At 45.1% G+C, this 20,200-nt stretch overlaps 1 protein-coding gene and 1 long non-coding RNA gene across 13 annotated transcripts in view; one reads left to right on the forward strand and one right to left on the reverse strand.

The window, feature by feature from the left end:
* nav3 (neuron navigator 3) overlaps positions 1-20,200 on the forward strand; it is a 261,068-nt gene that overhangs the window by 125,752 nt on the left and 115,116 nt on the right. For 4 of the 10 annotated variants that reach the window (XM_061807749.1, XM_061807750.1, XM_061807759.1 and 1 more), the window contains exon 1: positions 4,385-4,757. The exons of the other annotated variants lie outside the window; for them this stretch is intronic. In XM_061807749.1, coding sequence (XP_061663733.1) covers positions 4,503-4,757 — 255 coding nt within the window. In that variant the 5' untranslated portion in view covers positions 4,385-4,502. Of the gene's footprint in view, positions 1-4,384; positions 4,758-20,200 lie in introns of those variants that run through there. 10 annotated transcript variants of the gene reach the window in all.
* LOC133493595 (uncharacterized) lies at positions 7,380-19,369 on the reverse strand. Of its 3 annotated transcripts, none has more exons than XR_009793054.1 (3): positions 19,196-19,369; positions 8,062-8,235; positions 7,380-7,572 (listed from the first exon to the last, which is right to left on the reverse strand). It is a non-coding gene; the product is annotated as an uncharacterized LOC133493595 (long non-coding RNA). The 3 variants fall into 3 exon arrangements; XR_009793053.1 differs by lacking the exon at positions 19,196-19,369 and adding an exon at positions 12,440-12,548; XR_009793052.1 differs by lacking the exon at positions 19,196-19,369 and adding an exon at positions 8,517-8,662.

Below are 20,200 nucleotides of genomic sequence, written 5' to 3' on the forward strand. Positions count from 1 at the left end.
TACGGACACCCCTCCACTTAGGCACACATCAACCCGTGCAGTATCGCACCCCAGCATGTGGAACAAATAATAAACCCGATATTATTGATTCCAGGAGGTGTTCTCGCTGACTGGAAAAAAAAATGGACGCGTTTGGATTTTCAGAGCACTGAATACAACTCAAAAGTGTATTCATTTCTTGCAGACTGGCAGGAGAGGCTACTTGCGGGGTTGACAGCAGAAAAGGCAAAGCGGTAAACCTCTTCAGATCGTCCAGAGAAAGGGCCACTAGTGGAGGAGGTCAACAACCCAAGCAAAGTATAGTACATGCCCAAGTAAAGATAGTTGTTTGCAATAACAATACAGAGCAATGGAGAGTGTGGTAAGGAAGTGAAGAACCTGGTCCAAGCAGGGTGGAACAGTTGGTGGAAGGTGTCTGGTGTTCTATGTGACAGAAGAGTATCCGCCAGGATGAGGATGAAGGGCAAAGTTTACAAAACAGTGGTGAGACGGCGGCACTGAAGAAACAACAGGAAGCAGAACTTGAGGAAGCAGAAATGAAGATGTTGAGGTTCTCGCTTGGTGTAAACAGGTTGGATAGGATTAGAAATGAGCTCATTAAGGGGACAGGCAAAGTTGGATGTTTTAGAGACAAGGTTAGAGAAAGCAGACTTTGATGGTTTGGACATGTCCAGAGGCGAGAGAGTGACTATGTTGGTAGAAGGGTGCTGAGGACGGAGCTGCCAGACAAAAGAGCGAGAGGAAGACCAAAGAAAGGGTTGATGGATGTGGTGAGGGAGGACATGAAGACTGCGGGTGATAGAGAGGAGGATGCACGAGATAGGCTTCGATGGAAAAAAACATGACACGCTGTGGCGACCCCTATCGGGACATGCCGAAAGGAAAAGCAGAAGAAGAGTATATTTAAAAAAAATAGTATATAAGCCTCCTGTATGCATCTGTGAGTCAGTTTAATAAAATTTAATAAAATAGCTGATGGGAAAGTTAGAAATTAGATTTTTTATCAGTTACAAAGCCAACGTCTTTGCACCTGCGGTGCACTGTTTGAAGATGTGTTTGAAATGATAATTCAGATTCTGATTCTGATAATCGGGCTTTTTCACGCTGTACTTGCCATAGTGCGGAACTCCGTCGACTTTCCCGTTCCTTCTACCTGCTCAGGCTGAAGTACACGTCACAGCCCTCTTCGTGGAACTATACATAGCTCATGAAGAAGCACAGAGATTTTGCACTAAAGTTAGTATAGAATGGATCCAATTCCCTTATTATTATTATAATTATTATTTTGCTTCTGCTGCAACACCTCTTCCTCCTTAAAACAAGCAAAGCCAAGGCTTTTGGGTGGGTGGGGGGGGAACCCTGACAAATTCATATTGTCGCGTTACGGTCTACATCGTCCTTGAGTGTTGCCGTGCGGACCATTCACACTGAGCAAGTACAGCGCGAAAAGGCCTGAAGTGTTTTAGGATTATAATTTGGGGGAGTATATATATATATATATATATATATATATATATTTTTTTTTTTTTTTTTTAAACTATAAATACATTGTTATAGACAGGTTTGTCCATCACTTGCAAATTTTTGGCCGATAACGCCAAAGCTTGTTCCCGCAGCTGTCAAATAGCAAGAATTTGGTGTATGTCGGTTAAACCCTAACCCTAGCAATGATTGACAAGTTTCTAAACACCACCCTGGACATTTTTTGTCTAAAATGATCAATGACCATAATTCTGCTTTTCATCAAGATGAGCCTGAAACAGAAAATATATATGTACTTTATAAGTATCTATCATATGGAATTGATAAAGTAATTTTGGGGTTTATAGGCCAGGACTTTGACTCATTGTGCCAGACTGCCATAGAATGTATTTTATATGATCACATAAAATCCTGTGTTGTCGCAGTTGTTGCTGATTTCACAACCCATATTTTTAATACGCGTGTTATTACTGAAGTGCGATAATGAAATGTATTCACCCCCCTCATCTTGACATTTCAACTATGGCACAGTTGGCTGTGACATTTTGTAGAAAATGTAGCCGACCGTAGCGGCCAAGCACAAAGGTGCTGACTCGCCCTTCACGGTTTGTGTAGATAGAAGAAAACCCGAGATCTGCTCTGCTCGTGTTGACTTTGGAGCTCTTCTCCGGTATTAAATAAGGACAATCGGCGCTATGTTACCGAGCCGGCTGCTTGATCGTGCGAGTATCTGGCCCCCTTTCAGCGACCGACATCCATCGGGCGAGCATACGGGTCCTTTTCTTCTCATCTTCGGCGGAAACCTGTCTCAGCGACCCACCGAGATGGGAGCTCGTCAAAGGCGGTTTTCCAGACAGTCCCGAGACTTTGGACGTCGGCCAAGTCAGCCCCGATCCCCGGAGCACTGCAGGCAACGGCGCACAGAGCCAGAGTTGGAGGCCTGCCACTCATTTACGTGCTGTCCTGTTGTTTTAGTCCTGTCACGATAGCCCCCGGCGCATGATTGGAAACACGTTGGAGCCGGTGCTACTCCGGGTCCATATTAGGGCCACGCACTCCTCAAAGATTCTTGTTGGCAGCATGAATAGGATGCAGCAGGGTGTAAAGTCGTTATTCCTCACTGTGTTGAGTTGTAAGTAATGTGAAAGTCTGCCTCGCAGAGTGAGTTTTGCGAGTCCATATGCGGTAAGGTCACGCAACTAATGATGTGTTTGCATTTTCTCGTGCCTCCTGCTCTTTTACTGTCACTGCAGTGCAGTGTTGAAAGGTTTACTTTGCTGTGTTAGCAGGAACTCTTTGACACTTTAGTTTTGGGCATTCCCCCCCTTGATGCTTTCCCTCTGTCAGTTTAAGATGGTGCTTTTGGCCGCTTGATATGACGGGGCTTGGCTTTCGAAAGTCTAAACAGAGTATCCTACCCAGTCCAAACCTGTTTCAGTGACCGTATCGTCATTGTGATCACCGCAATGGATAAAAGTTACGGTCTGCCTACTGTATGTTTGGCCACAATGGCTAGGTTAGTTCATAGAAAACATACAGCATTTTTGTATCCTGTTGTCGCTTCAATACATCGGAATTTTTTTGTAAGAATGAGCTTAGTTTCAAAGTACCGGTACTTACCTGGTTAACCCAAGTGCTCAGAAATATTTGTGATTTATTGTGGCTTATCTTAGTGTGCTTTTAAAGTTTTACTCTAGTTAGTGGCTTATCTTTTGTTCGATATGCTACTTACATTTTTGTATGTATCAGTGAGTTCTGCAAATATTCTTTCATTGGCTTTAATGCTTGTCACGGCCGACTTTGGGCGAGAAGTGGGGATTTCTCTCGACTCTTCACTTGCCAATTGCGGGGCAGAAACAACAAACAATTGTTCACGCTCACATTCATGCAGAAATTGTCATGTCATGTCATTATCCAAGCCACATATCCTCACAAGGGTTGCGAGAAAGCTGGAGCCTATCCCAGCTAGCTTCGGGCGAAAGGCGGACCACGCCCTGAACTGGTCGCCAGTCAGTCGCCGGGCAGATAGCGACACCATCACTGAGCGGGAATCGATCCCGCACTGCCTGCGCTAAAGACAGACGTGTGTACAACTACACCATCAGTGACTCCTTATAAGAAATTTAGATTCTCTAATCAACCAAACAAACATATTTTTAGAGGAAGCTAGAGTAGAACACGCCTGCTTGCCTCAGGAAGGCCGGAGATGAAATTCTAACCCTGACCCTCAGAACTGTAAAACAGACATGCCAAACACTAGCTCGCCACATTAAATACTGTAGATGATACATGAGCAACCAAAGCAGTTAGCAGAAATGAGAAAACGGCATTCCACAAGCACAAAGAGAAGCGATTTCTATTGTTTTCCTGTTTCCAGTCTTTATTTAGATCCCTACACACAAAAGGGGCAGCTCCAGATATAGCTGAGCAGAAAGTGCAGCCACTTCCAAGCGTGAGCGAGACCGAGTGATGTCCACTTGTGTTCAGGAAAACACACGTGCAAATGGACACGCTCGCAAGCGCACGCTGTGAGGTCTCCTTAGTCACAGTTTTGCCCGAGTGCTGAGTCTCCCCTCGAGGAGTTCGTGTCCCCTCGTACTGCTCCGGACGACTTTGTGGTGCGCTGCTGACGGTGCAAGTGTGTCTGTGAGTGAGGGAGAAAGGGAGAGAAGAAGGGGAGGGAGGAGTGTTGCTTGTGGGAGGAGAAGGAGGAGGGAGTGAATTGGAGGAAGAAGGAGTAGCCTTCTTAGTTTCTGGATGTCCTGCTTGCTCTGGGCTACAGAGTGAGCGCAGTCGGTTTCCTCTCCCTCTGAGAGGCAACTGCTCCTTTTTTTTTTTTTTTTTTTTTTTTTTTTTACTTTTTTATTTTCTTTTTCTTTTTTAGAAAATCCCCCCCCACCACCACCACCACCACCCACACCCCCATCCAAGCCATCCATCCTGGTTCTTTGATTTGCTGTCACTGGGACCCGTGTGTCCCACTCTTTCGTTATTGTTTTGGAAACGGAGGCAAGTGTACCATGCCGGTAGTTGGCGTCGCGTCCAAGCTCAGGCAACCCTCTACGGTGAAGCCGGTGCACACCGCGCTCCCCATCCCGAGCGCCGTCCGGGCGGCCGCCGCCTCTCACGGCTACATGGCAAGGCAGCAGGAGCTCAAGGCGAGCGAGGGCGTCCCGGCGCTTTCTTGCCAACTGTCAGTCAAGTCTGAGTACCAATCTGCGAGGACGCCCGAGGGAAAGTCCAAGGCGGAAACTGAGGAGAGCAGGATCTGCAAGGTCGGTTGACACTAAGCGTCTATTTTGTGTTTTTAGTATATCTTTATGGTGAAGAAGATTTGAGTTTTCTATGTCGGGTTTGAGCAGGTGCATGTGTAGCACAGGCACGGGCATGACTCACCAGAGTGATGCTGTTTGAAGAAGGGATTACCTCATCCCGCTGCCCTTTTGGTATCTGTGTCATTTGTGGCAAATAGGTGATGCGTGTAGTCATGATCACGAGGATAACAACCAAGGAAATGAGCTGTTTATCTGAAAACACTTTCCTCTCCTAAAACATAGCGCATAGTTAAAAACGTGCTCTCATGTTACCTAAAAGTGGTGCAATAGTCCCACAGAGAGTTTTCCCTGCTGCACAGATCCTCGGTTTGCGCTCTTCGGCTCCGACTGAAGAGGCGTGGCCACTTTTCAAAAATCCCCGCCAAGTAGTTTCAACAGCACCTCGTCACACGCTGTTAGAGTCCAAACTGAAACTTTGGCAATCCGGCCGCTCCGTCTGTCCTCCTCTTCTTTTTCACACTTCAAGAAGCCCGGTAGCGAACAAAGCAGCAGAGATTTCTCGTGACCGGGAGGAAACGTGGGCCAGAAACATCAAAGCGTGGGTCAGCGCTCCCTGGCCTGCCTCTAAATCCTCAGCATGGGCTGTGACTGAGTCTGAGGCTGTGTAAAGGGGGGGCTGACAAGAGGGGGGCGGTGTTTTATCATTAACCTGCTGCTGAGAAGCAAGTTCCCTTGCAGCTTGTTCGCATAGCACCTTATATCTCTTGTTTTTGATCTGAGAGCACCAGAATGTATTTCCACAGATTTCTGATTACGGGATTTATCAGACTTATGGGTTGTTTTAACCACCATACAGTAAATTAGTCCATTCAAACTTGGAAACTGAAAGAAAAAAAAAAGTCTTGCCTGTCCGTGCCTGTCAGCGTGGGTGAGGAAAGGACTGAATCAAAGCAATAATTAGTCGGCCTAATCGTATGTCATCCTTTAACAACTTGATCCCCGCTGACATAAGTGTAAACACGTTTCCAAATGGTCCAATGGTGTGGTAGTGGTGGATTTTTTTTTTTTTTTTTCTCATTGATGCCATGACGTTCGCAGAAGTCTGTTGCAAGTGCGATACCGTTTATCAAGAGTCCGTAGTTGGAATCAAATCACTATCTCCGACTCATCCTCCGGAATCTGCGTTTGGATTCATGTATTTCGCAGATACTGTAAAAAAGCTTGCCGGAATGTTGTGCTGCAACGTTTGCCGGAGAGGAAGTGCACCTGAATCAACTGTCGGGTCGTCTAATAGAGATGCAATTAAACTGTCAAATGAGGCGAATTTTTTGCACCGCTCCAACTTGTGCAATCCTCGTGTGTCAATCCGTGCGATTCGATGAACGTCTTCGGGTGGAAATGTATGAAATGCTGGCCACAGAAGAGCAGAAGAACATGTGCTTTGACTTTCTGTTTTGATGACTTCTACAGCCCATTTAGGCAGTAAACCAGATGGGCTTGAATGACTTCAAAGTAGTGTTTACATTTTTTTAGCGTTTGTTGTTTTCGTACACCACCTCCATTCTTTGGCAGCATCCTTTCTTTAATCCTCGTATTTCCCTGTCAGAGGCTCCTGTGCGATGAAGACGCGAACAAGGGCCGACGCTGGCTCATCCTGTTGTATTCTCTTCTCCGACAGCTCAAATGAGTCTTTAGCCTCTGGCGCTGCGCAATGACGAGGTGGAATGAAGAGCGTAGCCGAGTCGACTGGGCTTTAATGGAGTGTCAGTGCCACCGCCCGTGATAAGCGACGAGCTTGTGCATTAAGGGTTTATAGCTGCAGAATTCAATCAATACGTACTTTTTAAAAATTTTGCAGCGTCTGTTCAACAGTCTATAATCTTTCCCGTCGAGTGCGTCCTTAACTGTGAACGGCAGCTCATGAGCCAAAGGTCGCGATTGCCATTTGGCATTGAATGTTATCCCTGGAACGTCGCTTGTAAGCATGAAGTGCAAAAAGTATGTTCGGAAGCGCAAGTGCCAGATGCGCTCACCCACTCACTTGAAAACTTCCTGTTCATTATCTCTTTTGCTCCCAAGGGCGACAAGCATATTCCAAGTCTGCCGTATCATTTTTGATTATTGTGCGTAGCGACTCCTCTGGATTTGAAGTTAGAGGACAAGCAATATTGTAAATTTGACTGAGCGGGTAACGTATAAATATCCCCCCAAGGCCTTTCTTCTCCTTCTTGGGTACCCTCTGAAAGTCTCGGGCTTTTTGCACGCTCTGTGATCCTCATAAAATATGACTTACATGTATAGTAAACTATAAACCAGACCCGCAACTGTCTGTATTCTGCAGCGAGTCAATGATTTTGTCACATTTACTCTCTCCAGACAGGCAATTAGATGTTCATATAGACCAAATCATAAATCACACACTCGGATTTCACCCATCCAACGTGTATCCATTACCCCCAGTGGAGGGTTTTGAGTATGCACAGATGCCATCGAGTGTATTCGAGAAGTATTTAATGAATGCATATGGGTAGCGTTGACGTATAGTGTCTGTGTAGTTGAAGCAACAGATGGCATATTAATGTTTAAAAAAAACATCATTGATAGATTTATTGAGTCCACCATGCCAACATTCAAAGCATACTCTCTTCTGGCTCAGTCGGGTCTACCCGCAGCCCCCTTCCCTTTCTCTTTTAGTGGCTCTGACACTGCTGAAATAACAGAGGCAGCCAGAGGGGGCCAGCTCGCTCCAGCAGAAGGAGGGGTGGGCAGGATAGGAACTTAATATGTCATGGGTGGTCTGTGCTGGAAGCTGGATCTGGAACACAAATCAAGGAGAAGTAGTCAGCGTCCGTACGTCGAGCCGGCGAGATTAGAGAAGACTCTCAAATGGCACTTTCAAACGCTTCTGTGTTCACAGGGGAGTCCACCCCCACCCACAAATGACCATTTTTCCTCACCCTCGGGTTAAGAGGTGGAAAATATCGGACAAAATGTTATCCTCTACAGTGCTTTTACTTCCCAGGTGAAAGACGGTGTTTGGTTTCCCCGCCGTGCGCGGAGACCTCAGTGTTTAATTCTTGGAGCGAGAACACACACACAGTTGTTTACAGTCGGGCTACTACGCCGGTTAAAAATACTCTCCGTGAGGACAAATTGAGACAGAATGAGATATAAAACACAGCGTCGAACACGTTTGTTTGAAAAAGAGGTAAATTCCTGACGGTGCGCTTGTGTTTATCAGAGCGACTGATGTGGTTAAAAGCACCTTCATTAAGGACAATAAAGCGAGCTGAGTTGCACCCACCTTGCCGCGCGTTCCCGTGGCCGGAGGCGACATAATTCAATAAATAACCGGAATAAAGCGAGGGGGGAGCTCCCGCTGGCCTGTTGTTGTCTCGTCACATTTTAAGGTTTCGCTCTGATGCTTGTGGCCAGGGAAGAAGGGAAGCCGATTGGTCGGTAGGTACCGGTGCTGTATCTGTAAAGCAAAAAGCAAACAGGAGTTAAGAGACTTCCTCGTGTCCGTCAACACTGTCTGTCTTCTCTGTTTTCTTAGCATTATCTTCATTCCTTTCTCAATCCCTCCTTTTCACAGTGTCCCGCCACCACTTTTTTTCCCAATCTGTCTCCTGTCACTGTCTTTTTACTTTTTCCGATTGCCAGCATTCCTCTCCGTGTTTTTCCCTTTTGTCCTCGGCAAACAGCAGCCTCACTTTTTTTTTTTTTGGTTTGTTTTTACATTTTCCTTTTGACCTTTACCTGCATGTCATATTTTTCCCACACTCCTTCTACCTCGTCCCATTCCGATCTCCTTCCGCTGTCAATCCCCGTTTCCTTTGTGAACCAGGTCCGATGCGGATGGCACAGAAAGGGTTAAACACACACCTGGCCCAGTTCTGTCAGCCCAGCTGTCAACTGTTTTTTTTTTTTTTTTTTCCTGCTGAATGAACCACTCACCTTTTCTCTGTCATTGCCCTCTCCGGTTTATCCTGTTCCTAATCTATTGGTGCATTGTGCAGAGCTGTGAAGCGTGCCATAACACATGCTTACAGAGCTTGTGTGTGTGTGTGTGCACGTTGGTGTGTGTGTGTATGTGTTCGTGTGGTTTGTAGGTATGCACGGAGAACGGTCACTAATGTTTTGAATCGGCCAGGGCCGCGGCTGTGGTATTGACTCACTGCTTTACGCACCGCAGCTGTAGTAGGTCATTCGCCATCGACACAATTACTGCGTTCCTTTCGCACTTTAGAACGGGCTTCATTCATTTAGAGTCGACCGGTCCCTCCCATGAATGCACTAAATATGCTTCTGCTCGTAAAAACCGAAGGGAAAATGAAACGGCAGAATAACGGTCACCGCAGAGCAGTCAAGAAAAACAACAGCAAAAGTGACTAAGTGGTTGTTTTAAAAGAATTTCCTTCCCAAATGAATGAAATGTTGATTCTCAGCCAGCGTTCTCATCCACAGACCTCATTTTTCAGAGTTTCCCCACCAGGCATGGACTGCGCACACGTTTGCGATTTTCAACTGATATGGTAAAACGTGGAAATTTCCTAGTTACATTTGAGAGAATCTCCGTTTTTGATTTACGAGGGCAGCTCCCAGGTGTCTGTGCAACGACATTGTTGCTGCCGTCGGTCCTCTGCTTACTAGTAAAGGTTTAACTGTGGCGAGTTTCTGACCAATAAATAGAACACCGAATACGAGCATGCAGATGAATGTAAAGCTGGCTGCGGCGGCATGATGGGCAGCGGTTTTGTTTCCGCACCCTCCTTTTACGCGCAGCTTAAAACTGTACCTTTCCTTTCTTTTTCGACAATGACATTTAGAAACATCGTAGTATCAATATTGCTGTACATTGTATCTCCAGTGTTGACGTTATTCAACCCTTAAAGCAAAAAAAAAAAAAAAAAAAAAAACCAAAAAACTCCTTTGAATTATTTCATTGCCTCACACAATCAATGAGAATCGTGAAGAAATGGGATTGATAAGAAGTATTGATAAAGGAATTGGAATTCAGCTCTCATTCCCATATAGATTATATTCTGTTTATATGTTTTGATATAGGTGGCACAGTGGGTCAGCTGGAAAGCGTTGGCCTCACAGTTCTGAGGTCCTGGATTCTGTTCCGGACCCGCCTGTGTGGACTTAATTTCGATTGGGAAAGTGGAACCACATGACAGTTTCCAACCATAAATATAGTGAATAACTTTGTGCATATTCTGTATTTTGTTGCACAATCAAATATTTCATCATTTCTCATTGTGTTCACATCTTCGCTAGTCAAAAAAATGCTTTCCATCGGCGAAAAAAAAAAAAATTCCAATCTGGCTGTATTGCTTCCCGTCCTCTTCCAGTGCATTAACCTTGCCCATAAAGTGTGTTAACATTATCGGGTGGACTGCCAGCCCTCGACAGTCTCTCTGGAGCTTAGATGGTTCCGCCCTCCTTCCTTGGCCTCCCCACATGGCCAACAAAGCTCTGCTGGTTTGGCCAGCGGGTTTTTTCTCACAGGATCCGTCTCCTGACACACAAACACATCCACACACGTGGAATTTGGCCTTATTTACTGGCTGATATTGTTGTTATCGTAGCATAAACGCACATATTTGCTTTTGATAGCCACATATTTTTTCAACGCATCCTGTGAGGTATTCTGGAGTCTCTTCTTTTCTCTTTCAACCTGTTGGCCTTGTCGTTGAGGGCTTTGTACCATTCCATACTTCCACCCACGTTCATGGCTCGCACAAGTCTGCAAATCATTTATACCATTCGGGCTACAAATCTCTCCTCGTGTCTTATAAAATATTTCTGGCATTGTTAACAGAATATCAATGCTGAAGGAGAGATGGATTGACTCTCTGTTGGGAGGTCAGTGCCTCCGTGATGGATTCATCGTTGACATTTGTGGTGGTCCGGAAACTTTTCCCCACCTAATAGGTTAATGGGAACAGACTAAAGCAAAGACACTCAGAACTTGACGACAAGGGTTTCCTTGTATCTTCCAGGATTCACATGCTGATTGGCCCCTCACCAATACCTTGTCCAACTCAAGTCAGCTGCCCATAGATGAAACCAAAGAGGCCTTTGTATCACTTAGTGCAACTTCCCATTGCGGACATTTTCAAGAAGTACGCTGAAACCTGAAGCCCTTGAATCTGCCAGAGTACGTTGGACATCTGTTTTTGGTTTTGTTTGATAGTGCGTCAAAATACTGTATTTGAAGTTAGATTTTCAAGACATTTCTACTATTCTGTCTACAGCCTCAGCAAGACTATCTGAGCCATTACGGTACCAATGGATCTTCTTGACTAGTCTTCTGGAGTCATGCACCTGGCTTTCAGAGTTGAGGGAAGATACCTTGCTGTTATAGCCTCACGTTTGTGCTCCTGTCCTCACTGAAGACAACAGGTTGTTCCAGGAAAGTCTGGAGGACTCTCAAAACAAGATAGGCTAGTGAAAGTAGTAGCAAGGAAGCTGTTTCTTTAATCATTTAGTCCTTCTGCGTTGGTAGGAGTTAACTTGCTGCCGGATTGGAAGCAGATGCAGGCACCTCATTCAGGTTTAAAACTGTAATCGCCCTCAGCATCTGGCTGCCTCCTTTTCGCCTCGTGGCAAGAACTGCTGAATGTAAAAGCTTGGGACCGAGGCTAGCGGGGGAAGGAAATCAGGAGGGCCGGGAAGGAAAAGTGTGAGTCTCGTGGGAGTGGAGAAATTATAATAGTGGTGTCAGTGGCATTAAGTAGCCAAATATTTCTTTGCAGGTTACAATTGGAGTCAAAGCATTAAGTGCATGAGAGCAGAAAGAAAGGAAGTGAACTGAGGGTGGGGTTCTAAAATCATTCCAAGATAGTCCTTTGGGATTGTCCGTTAGGTGGAGTTTGGACCAGGTGATTAATTGGGGAATTCCTACCAACTTTGTACCAATTCCTCCCAACTTTGAAATCAGATATAAACCCTTTTTGAAAAAAAATTTTAACAGCAGCTCCTTACAGCCTTTTGTTGCTGCGCTATGGTTAATGTTGATCAGAATCAGAATCAGATTTTCTAACTTTTTCCCTTTTTCTTTTTTTTTTTTTCAAAATCCTCCTGGACTGCAAGGGCAGCCCCCTTTTCAATAAAACGTTTCTTAATGGCTTCCACATCGAAGCTCCTAAGGTAACGCAGCGGAGCCCCGAGAATTGAAATTGCCTCCTCACGATTTGACGCTCTATAAACTTCCTCAAGCACCCCGTTCACCCAGCACATTTTTTTCCGCTTTTTTTTTTTTTTTTTACCAACATTTGATTAAAATCTCTCCATCCCATTGCCTCAACCATCTCTTCATAACTGGAGATGTGCGAGTAGATTTATAGAAATATGAAAACCACACAGCGAAAGCTTGCCTCTCTTCCCCTCCTTGTCCCGAGTTTGAGGCTGGCCGATATTCGTTTCCGTGAGCTTGACAGGGTCCATTAGTCTTTGGTGCGAGGCTTTGAATTACAGTGTCTAGGGGGTAAGAATCCTTTGGCACGGGCAGCAATTTAGCGTTAGTGTTCTAAACTAGGCCAGACCACGAAGAGGAGGAGCAGGAAAGAGGAAGATACCACTGGTCTGTGAGTATTACAAGTGTGTGAAAGATGGAATGCCTCAACTGGACAGTTTGCTTGAATACTGACAGATGCAAAAAGGAAGAAACTGACCTGCTTCCAATCATTCCACTCCCTGCCCGTTGTCTATGCATTGTACCTAAGTCCGCACAGTCCCTGTCCTTCATCGAGGCATCAGACCTTAACTGGCAACCACTTGCACTGCTGCCCGTGGTATTCACAGACTTTCTCCTGGTCAATTGCATAAATCATTTCCAAGGCACACCCTTGAGAGAGAGAGGAAGCGAGGGTCGAAAGGTCCGTTCCCACCGCCCACAAGGCTTCACTCTTGGACGGATATTGGGAGAACGCTGGCAGCGCCATAAACATCTACCACAAAGACTTTCTTTTACTTGCTCAAAAGGAACATTTTTCAGAATACAAACAAAGGTTCTTGCTCCAAACAAGGTCAAATACTGGTTCTGTTCTTGTTCTGAAATAGATGGATGTCAATGATTGTGTGCAGTCACCGGGCAGAAAGGCAGGATGTAGACAGAAGTCCAAGGCTCAGTGCGGTGGGAGAATGCACGCCGACTGAAGAATCATTTGCGTCTAATATTTCTTCACCTGATTAAGTTTGTCATCTGCTCTGACTGCATTTCAAGGTTTTAAGGGCAGCGTTTAACTACCAGTGTTATTTAGCGTTAAACAACGGTTCGATAGGTCAACGCTTAGCGTAACGAGGAACATTTTCGGCTCCATGATTCACTTGTGGATAAAAGGTGACACAATAGTGGATACATTTTCCGTCGCCATCCTTAATTGTTCCCAGCTGAGGTAGCAGTTCTGGCTCATTTGCCACGCTTCGTCTGTCCTCACCACCGGACACTTTGGCCGGCGGCATTACCCGCTCGATATTTTCCTTGGAAGTGGCAACAGGTCCGACGAGCGCTGGCACACGTGTCAAGCGGTGCGCTAACTTTGTAATAGTTGGACGGCTGAGGTGTGGCTTGACACGTGCGGTTGCTTTAAGTAGCGGGTCCCGGAGGCTGCATCCAATCCAGAGGTCAGCAGGGCTGTAATTATGGAGAAATCTTTCTAAATATTTGCCCATATTTATTGACGCTGAGTGGCGTGTGGAATTACGGCCCTCTTTCGTCGGCGCTGGTGAATTAAATTGAGCTTCCATCCGTTCTTCATTTTTTTGTAAGCAATTGCAGCTGCAAGCATTCTTGTATTAATCTTCGACGTTGACGCTTTGCTCACTGCTTGCTGTTTACATCAGTCAGCTGCTTGGAGACATGGACTGATGTTCAGCCACGCAAACACTGCGCACGTCGTCTGTCAGTGATCAACACTCCACTCAGTTTACGAGAAACGCCACCGCTCTGCCTTTCTGGCTGTCCGGTTTCAGGCTTAAGGACAATGATCTCCAACACCATATTTGGGGAATATACAGTTAAGCAACATATCTTCCAAGTGTGCAGTAAAGTTATTATTTAGAGGATAAACACTCAGCTAAATCTGCCCCACACGTGTTTGAATTGGGACCTCATAAAACGACAGGCCAGGATTTTAATTTCCCCCACATGGACTCGACTTTTAGTGGGTCATTCCGTTGTACTTTTCATGGTGGGCGGTCAGAACGTCCAAGATTCTCGTCTTAATGATGCATACAAAAATAAAGTCACTTGGAGAAGGTATGCATGGGTTTTATTTTTTGAAATATTAGGAGTATTCAATGAAATCTATACACCGAGGGCCGGCCGCAGTGTACCGCATTGCTGAAAGAATGAGCGACAGAGCATGACCAGATGCAAAATTGGAGATTTGGCTCCAGTCACACTCTGTACACTGTGTAACGTTCCCAATGTATGCGCTGCAGATGTTGCTAGATCATCTTTTGTATACATTAAAACAGATGCCGCTCCAACGTTTGTATCATAAAAAACAAAGTCAAAACATCGCCTGTATGTGCAAGCCAAAGAAATACTGACTGATATCTGTGTGCAGGTTGTGTTTTAACATTCCCAGTTGGGAGGAAAACCATCAGGAGTTCACCGTTTTCTCATGCATAGCAAAGTTGTCTATGGAGCTATCCCGAAATCTGAGTGGGTGTCTTTTTTCAAGACTGCTTATTGGTGTTCGTTGCATCTTTATTATTGCTAAGTATAATATGCACTGTAGATTCCAAGAGCCCCGGGGCGCATTTCACGCCTACTTGGAAGAAGTTTCACTACAGAATAATGAAGAGCAGCGCTTTTTCTTGTCAGAAATTGTACTTTGCGTCATGGCCATAGCAACCCTGCATCAGGACCAGCCCGGAGAGCAGCAGTCCATGAGTGACAGATAAATGTTTGATGCCTTGCATGCAGCGTTGCGACAGGGCTCCTCAAAAAGTGATCTGAATCCTGTTTACTCCAAAACAAGTCATGCCAGAGACACCTAATTAAAGGCATTTATCAAGATAACTTTCCATCAGAACAATATCAGCGTACAATTCTGCCATCTCATTAATCAGGAGTCAATACGGTCCACAGCTCTACTCATTCTATTTGTGGGATGTTTGTTTTTCTTTTTATAAGTGCAGAGGTTTCGGTTTAGCTTTGACCATATTGGTCTCAGTGGCCAGCGGTTCAACTCCAACGAGGGTTTAACTGTAAGTAAGCGAAATAAAAATATCTTCATAAACTCCAATACTTGTTGATTGGTGTAAATAAAAGCCGTGCTATTTGATTGACGGTATGCATTTGGATAAAGTCGATGCTTCTCCTGCTGTTTGTCCAAAATAGAAATCGACGGTGTCGATTCCTGATCGGTAAACACCAAACAGGAAGGGAAAACTGGCAAGTGTAGCCACAGTTTCCTGAGTGAAATTGAGCAGTGGAAACTGTTATTCGATTCAGTCAGACTGCAGGGAAATGTTTTCTTTTGCTTCCGTTTAAAGAAGCCTCGACACCACAGAACAATTAAGATATACTGTGTTGGCAAAACCCGAGTCGAAGTGATACTTGTTGCTGTGTCTTGCTTTTATTTCACATCTGGAAGCTCGCATGACACGTTTAGTGACTTTGGCTCTGCTTCGAGGTCACGGGGGCTGGTTTGGACATCTCGACAGGCAACTAACACCGGTCTGTTCATTTTGTACTAGGTTGTAAAGGCAGATTTGACCGAAAGATAGCATGCTCTGCAAATTGTGAGCGCACCGAGATAGCTGCCATTGCGTTATTGCTGACGGACTGCTAAACGCTTGCAAAAAAAAAGAAAAAAAAAGGCCTGGCTGAATTAATCATAACTTTATGTTATTTGATTTTCCCCCATAGTCACATATTAATTCTACGTTTTGCATTAGTCAGTAATGGAAAGCAGTGTGGCTGCGGCTAGAAAAGAGAACAATTTTAAAAGCTGCTGTGTGATTTGTAGTCCTCAACTGTGTGTGTATATGTGTGTGTCGTGTCATAGTGTGTCTCCTGGAGCTGTCTGCTTAAAAAAAAAATTAAAAAAAAAAAAAAAAAGACTGGGATGCAACTGGAGTTTATGGGCTTCGTTTCTCCATCCAAAACTCTCAGAAGACATTCAGTGTGTTTCCGAGAAGAAGTCTGGAGGTGTATTTCAAAGACAGCTGCGGAATGTGCGCGACTCACGTACACATCCAGGACATCACGGTGCACGAAAGGAGATACGCCACCAGGGCAAAAAACATCGCCGTTATGATAGATGTGAAATATGATGTCCCACGATGTCGCTTGGATACACCGTGCGGTGTGCGAAGACAAAATAAGATACACCTCAAAGACGAGGCTGCCACTTGGAGTCATTGTCGGCATGGATGCCAAAGAATTGCGTTGGAGCTCTAAGGCAAGGTTATCCCGTATGTGTGTGTCTGAGAAACTGACAATGTTGACATTTTCCTCTTAGCCTCCTCCTCTGATGTTCTCTCCAGTGGACGGCTTGGGTTGCTCACCGTCCCACCTGCGCTGTCATGACAAAGCCTTGTCATCGTAACCAACCCTTCAGTCGCTGTCAGGCTGCCTCGAGCCCAGCCTCCTTTGCTTTGATATGACCCTCGTTGACCACATCATCACGGACCTTGACATTCAGCCGTAACGGTGCCTCCGCTCCGCACGGCAACCCAAAGTAAACAAACAAAAAGTAGGCTGCCTTTGTCAGGGTTGAATGCAATTAAAGTTCCATTTCCCCATCTCGGGTCCAGGATGTGGCTTTGGTTCGCCGCATCTGTGGAGGTTTCATTTGAGACCTTATGGAACTCTGATGATGTGGAATGACATCCACCCAAAGTAGAGGTCTGAGTTAGATCCAAGATGTCCTCGCTGCATGAATTGATGTGGGGTTATGGTTTATTCTGATCGAGTAAACACAATGCATTTATTGGCTATAAACAGCTTGTTTTTTTTTCATTTTTTTGAGTGTCTGTACCTAGGACATGTGGTGTGCCAACTGTGCAGGGATGTGGTTTAAAATTTCAAGGAAAGGCGGATCTATAGACCTAACCTAACCCTTGTCTTGGTCTTCTTAAATTATACCTCTGGAGTGAGGCATTTTGTCAAAAAGGTAGTGTCTGGAAACCCGCTCGGGACCGTGATCCGCCTCGCCAAAATATCTGCAATCCATTAGCAGCCTCTGCAACTATTGAATGTAAACACACCTCCTATCTCTCTGCGCGTGCACACACACGGACACGCATTCATCCGGCGCTGCAATTTATCTCGGCAGCTCTGTCCCATCTCCTGCAGCTAAAAAGCGGGAAGCAGATCATGATCGTGGGACTGGTTTAAAGAAGATAAGACAAAAGCCATAAAACACCCACTGAACAGATGCTGACATCCTCTTAGCTCCAGTCAGTTGCCTGTCGGTTAGCAGGCTGCTTTTCAAACTCGACCCCTGGCCGTTTAGATTGGTTCCCCATTCTGAACCTAAATATAAAATACAGTATGTTATAATCAGGCATCCATGTTGTAAGATTTAAATATGCCTTTGGACCACAAATCACCCCGAGGACCTCTTTATCATCTTCACCCCCTCACGGCCTCCAGCTCCATTCTCAAGATCTGCTTCTACTCGTCTCTGGTCAGCATTAGGCCTGTTGCAATTGTTCTGCTCAACATGGGAAAAAAAAAAGCGAGAATGAGAAGGAAGATGGCGCTCCAGGGAAAAGAAGCAGTTGACATGTGTTGGAGTTCATGAGAACGGAAAAGCCAGTTGGGGAGAGGATGGGCAAAGATCAGACCATTAACCATCCTTTCAGTCCTTTTGCCAGTTGGCGCTGCGCCTGACGTATCAAACCACATTTGAAAAATGGATTTTTTTCCTCATCGTATGGTTTGAATCTTCCACTGCAGTAAGAATAGAATCGATTTCTCCATTACATGCTCAAATGACAAAGGATGTAAGATACAGAAAGATATTTGTCATTTTCTTCATTTTTCTTAGATTAATAGTTTCCAGACTTTTTGGTCAGATTAAGAGGAGCCGATGGCCCGGTCGGTATCTCGCCCACCTGCTCTCATTTCATGCTCAACACAGATTGAAAGAGATGAGCGGTCGCTCCGCCTTTGGAAAGGAAGCAAGCGCTACCGGTTGGCTATCGAGCATGCGACGCGCTGCCGAATCCTTCGGAAGCAACTTCAGACCTCTCCGGGGTTACCTTGGTGACAAGCCATACTAATCCAGTGACACGCTCGCTACTAGATCGCTATCGGACTCTGGATTCAATTAGCCGGGTCTGGTTGAGAGGAGATAATTGGCCTTTCGTATAACTCCGATATCCTAATGAGAGGGGATATGTTTGATTCTGTTTAGGAGTCACGATACAAGATAAGGGCGTGAGTTTATCAGTGACATTGGAGGAAAGGAGATTAGTCTCAGAGCATTAGGGGAAATGTAACATGATACAGCGCTTAATGAAGCGCAGCAAATGCGCTTACCCTCGCTACTGCTTTGTTAAATATGCAAAGAATGGAGAGAAAAATGGGAATCAATACAGTTAAACCTCATTCTACCTGACAGCAACGGCAGCAGGGTGCCAGTTTGTCACGCGCTGGTGGCTTGTTCCCCCGCGTTTTAATTCCTTTTGACAATCTTTTACATGCTCATTGCGTTTACAGACAGACGCAATTCGCGCACTGACTCATCTCGCGCTGCCGTTAGAACCTCGTTGAATAAGCCCATATGTATTCATGTCGTCATGCGCTCAACATGTATGTCAGCAAACATGCCTGTGCCCGTGATTTCTCGTTAGCTCACTGCTAATAGAGGTTTGCTCAAAAGTGCACATGAAATATGAATTGCCTTTGGCTAACTGTGAAGTAGGAGCAATGAAGAAGATACCTGATACCGATACTAGTTTTCCTCGTACTACTACTCAATTGTGTAAAGATTTTGGACTTGTCTGCTTTTGAAGTTATTCTTTTGTCAGGCTCATTTTTGGGTTAGTAAGCTAGCTTCCTAGTTGGTAAATTTGTCTCGACATGCAATACCATAAATGGACATTTGCAACTTTAACCTGGAAACTGGAATTAAAAAAACTAAAAAAAAATGTATTCATGAGGTACAGTATGGGCTTTTCCATTTGAACACTTAAAATAATCTGCCACTATAAAATTGACGGCAGATTTAAAAAAAACTTGATATATCAGAAAAACAGTCCTACCATTGATTGAATAATCGATTGATTAAGAGGTTTCCGTGTTGATCTCTCTCCTTTGCTTTGTAATGCTTTAATCAGTACTATTGATTACCTCGGAGCAGATATTTATTGTGTGACGGAACCACATGAAAACACTGCAAGAGAAACTACTATCACCTAAAGCAGTAAAATATTGATCGATTTATGGCCGCTGATCTCTTTACCTGCTCTCTTCTTCATCCGCATTTCACATGCCGATTATCGATCGTCTTTTTTCCTCAGCGCACAGGGTCTCACGTTAGCCTCTAAAAATCTTCCTTCACAACAATCGGCGCGCTCCCTCCCCCTCAGACGTCCCGGGGGCTTTGCAGGCCTAATAGTCCGTGTCGTCTTTTGAAGTCCTTCGCTGTTGCACAACTTTTTCCAACATTCTGTTACATTCCTGCTGGGTGGTGGAGGGTGAGGGGTGGCGGGTGGAGGGGGGGTTGCTCTGGGTAAGGTTAGGTGAGGCACCTTTTCCATTTTCCAAAATGCATCAAATTGTCACAAAATTTGTGGAAGGAAACTTTACTCGCAGTTATAGTTATCTCTAATTGGTATTTTTTTCTAAATCTTAGCTCGAAGGTTCAATATAGGGTGTGTTCGTTCTGACAAAGAACACCTCCGGGGTCTGTCCAGATAAGGAGTGGTACAGCCCGGCCTGTGTTTACTGAAGGTCAGCGAGTGTATTTACCTGACCGGCCCTCAGGTCGCCGCATCCGTGAGAAACCACGTCCGCCGCTAGTTAGATATTGGTGACATGCATTCCACGCCATGTCTCGAGAGCCCTGAAATTCACTCGGCTAGGCTGAGATGTGTGGAGGATGATTTAAACATGCAAAACGATACGTTCTGTACTGTATTTCAAACTGGCTGATAAAAAGAAATCGCAATTTGCTAGGAACTTTGGTTTAGAAAGCCACGCTTTGGTTCACATTGGTTTAGCTGCAAGGATTCAAAATGTAAAACACTGAACATTCCTTCAAGACTAAATTGTCCATAAGTGTAAATGTGACCGCAAAAGCTTGGTGGTCGAAAAGAGTCTTGTGGCAGGCGACAAGTCCAGGGCCCACCCTGCTTCTTTCCAAAAGTCTACTGGGATAGGCTCCAGCTCACCCAGGACAGTCATGAGGACAGGCACTGTAGAAAATGGAAGCATGGATGATAGTCATGAAGTCCAATCACCAGAG

This window comes from Syngnathoides biaculeatus, chromosome 20 (assembly GCF_019802595.1).
Source record: "Syngnathoides biaculeatus isolate LvHL_M chromosome 20, ASM1980259v1, whole genome shotgun sequence".
Classification (NCBI taxonomy): domain Eukaryota; kingdom Metazoa; phylum Chordata; class Actinopteri; order Syngnathiformes; family Syngnathidae; genus Syngnathoides; species Syngnathoides biaculeatus.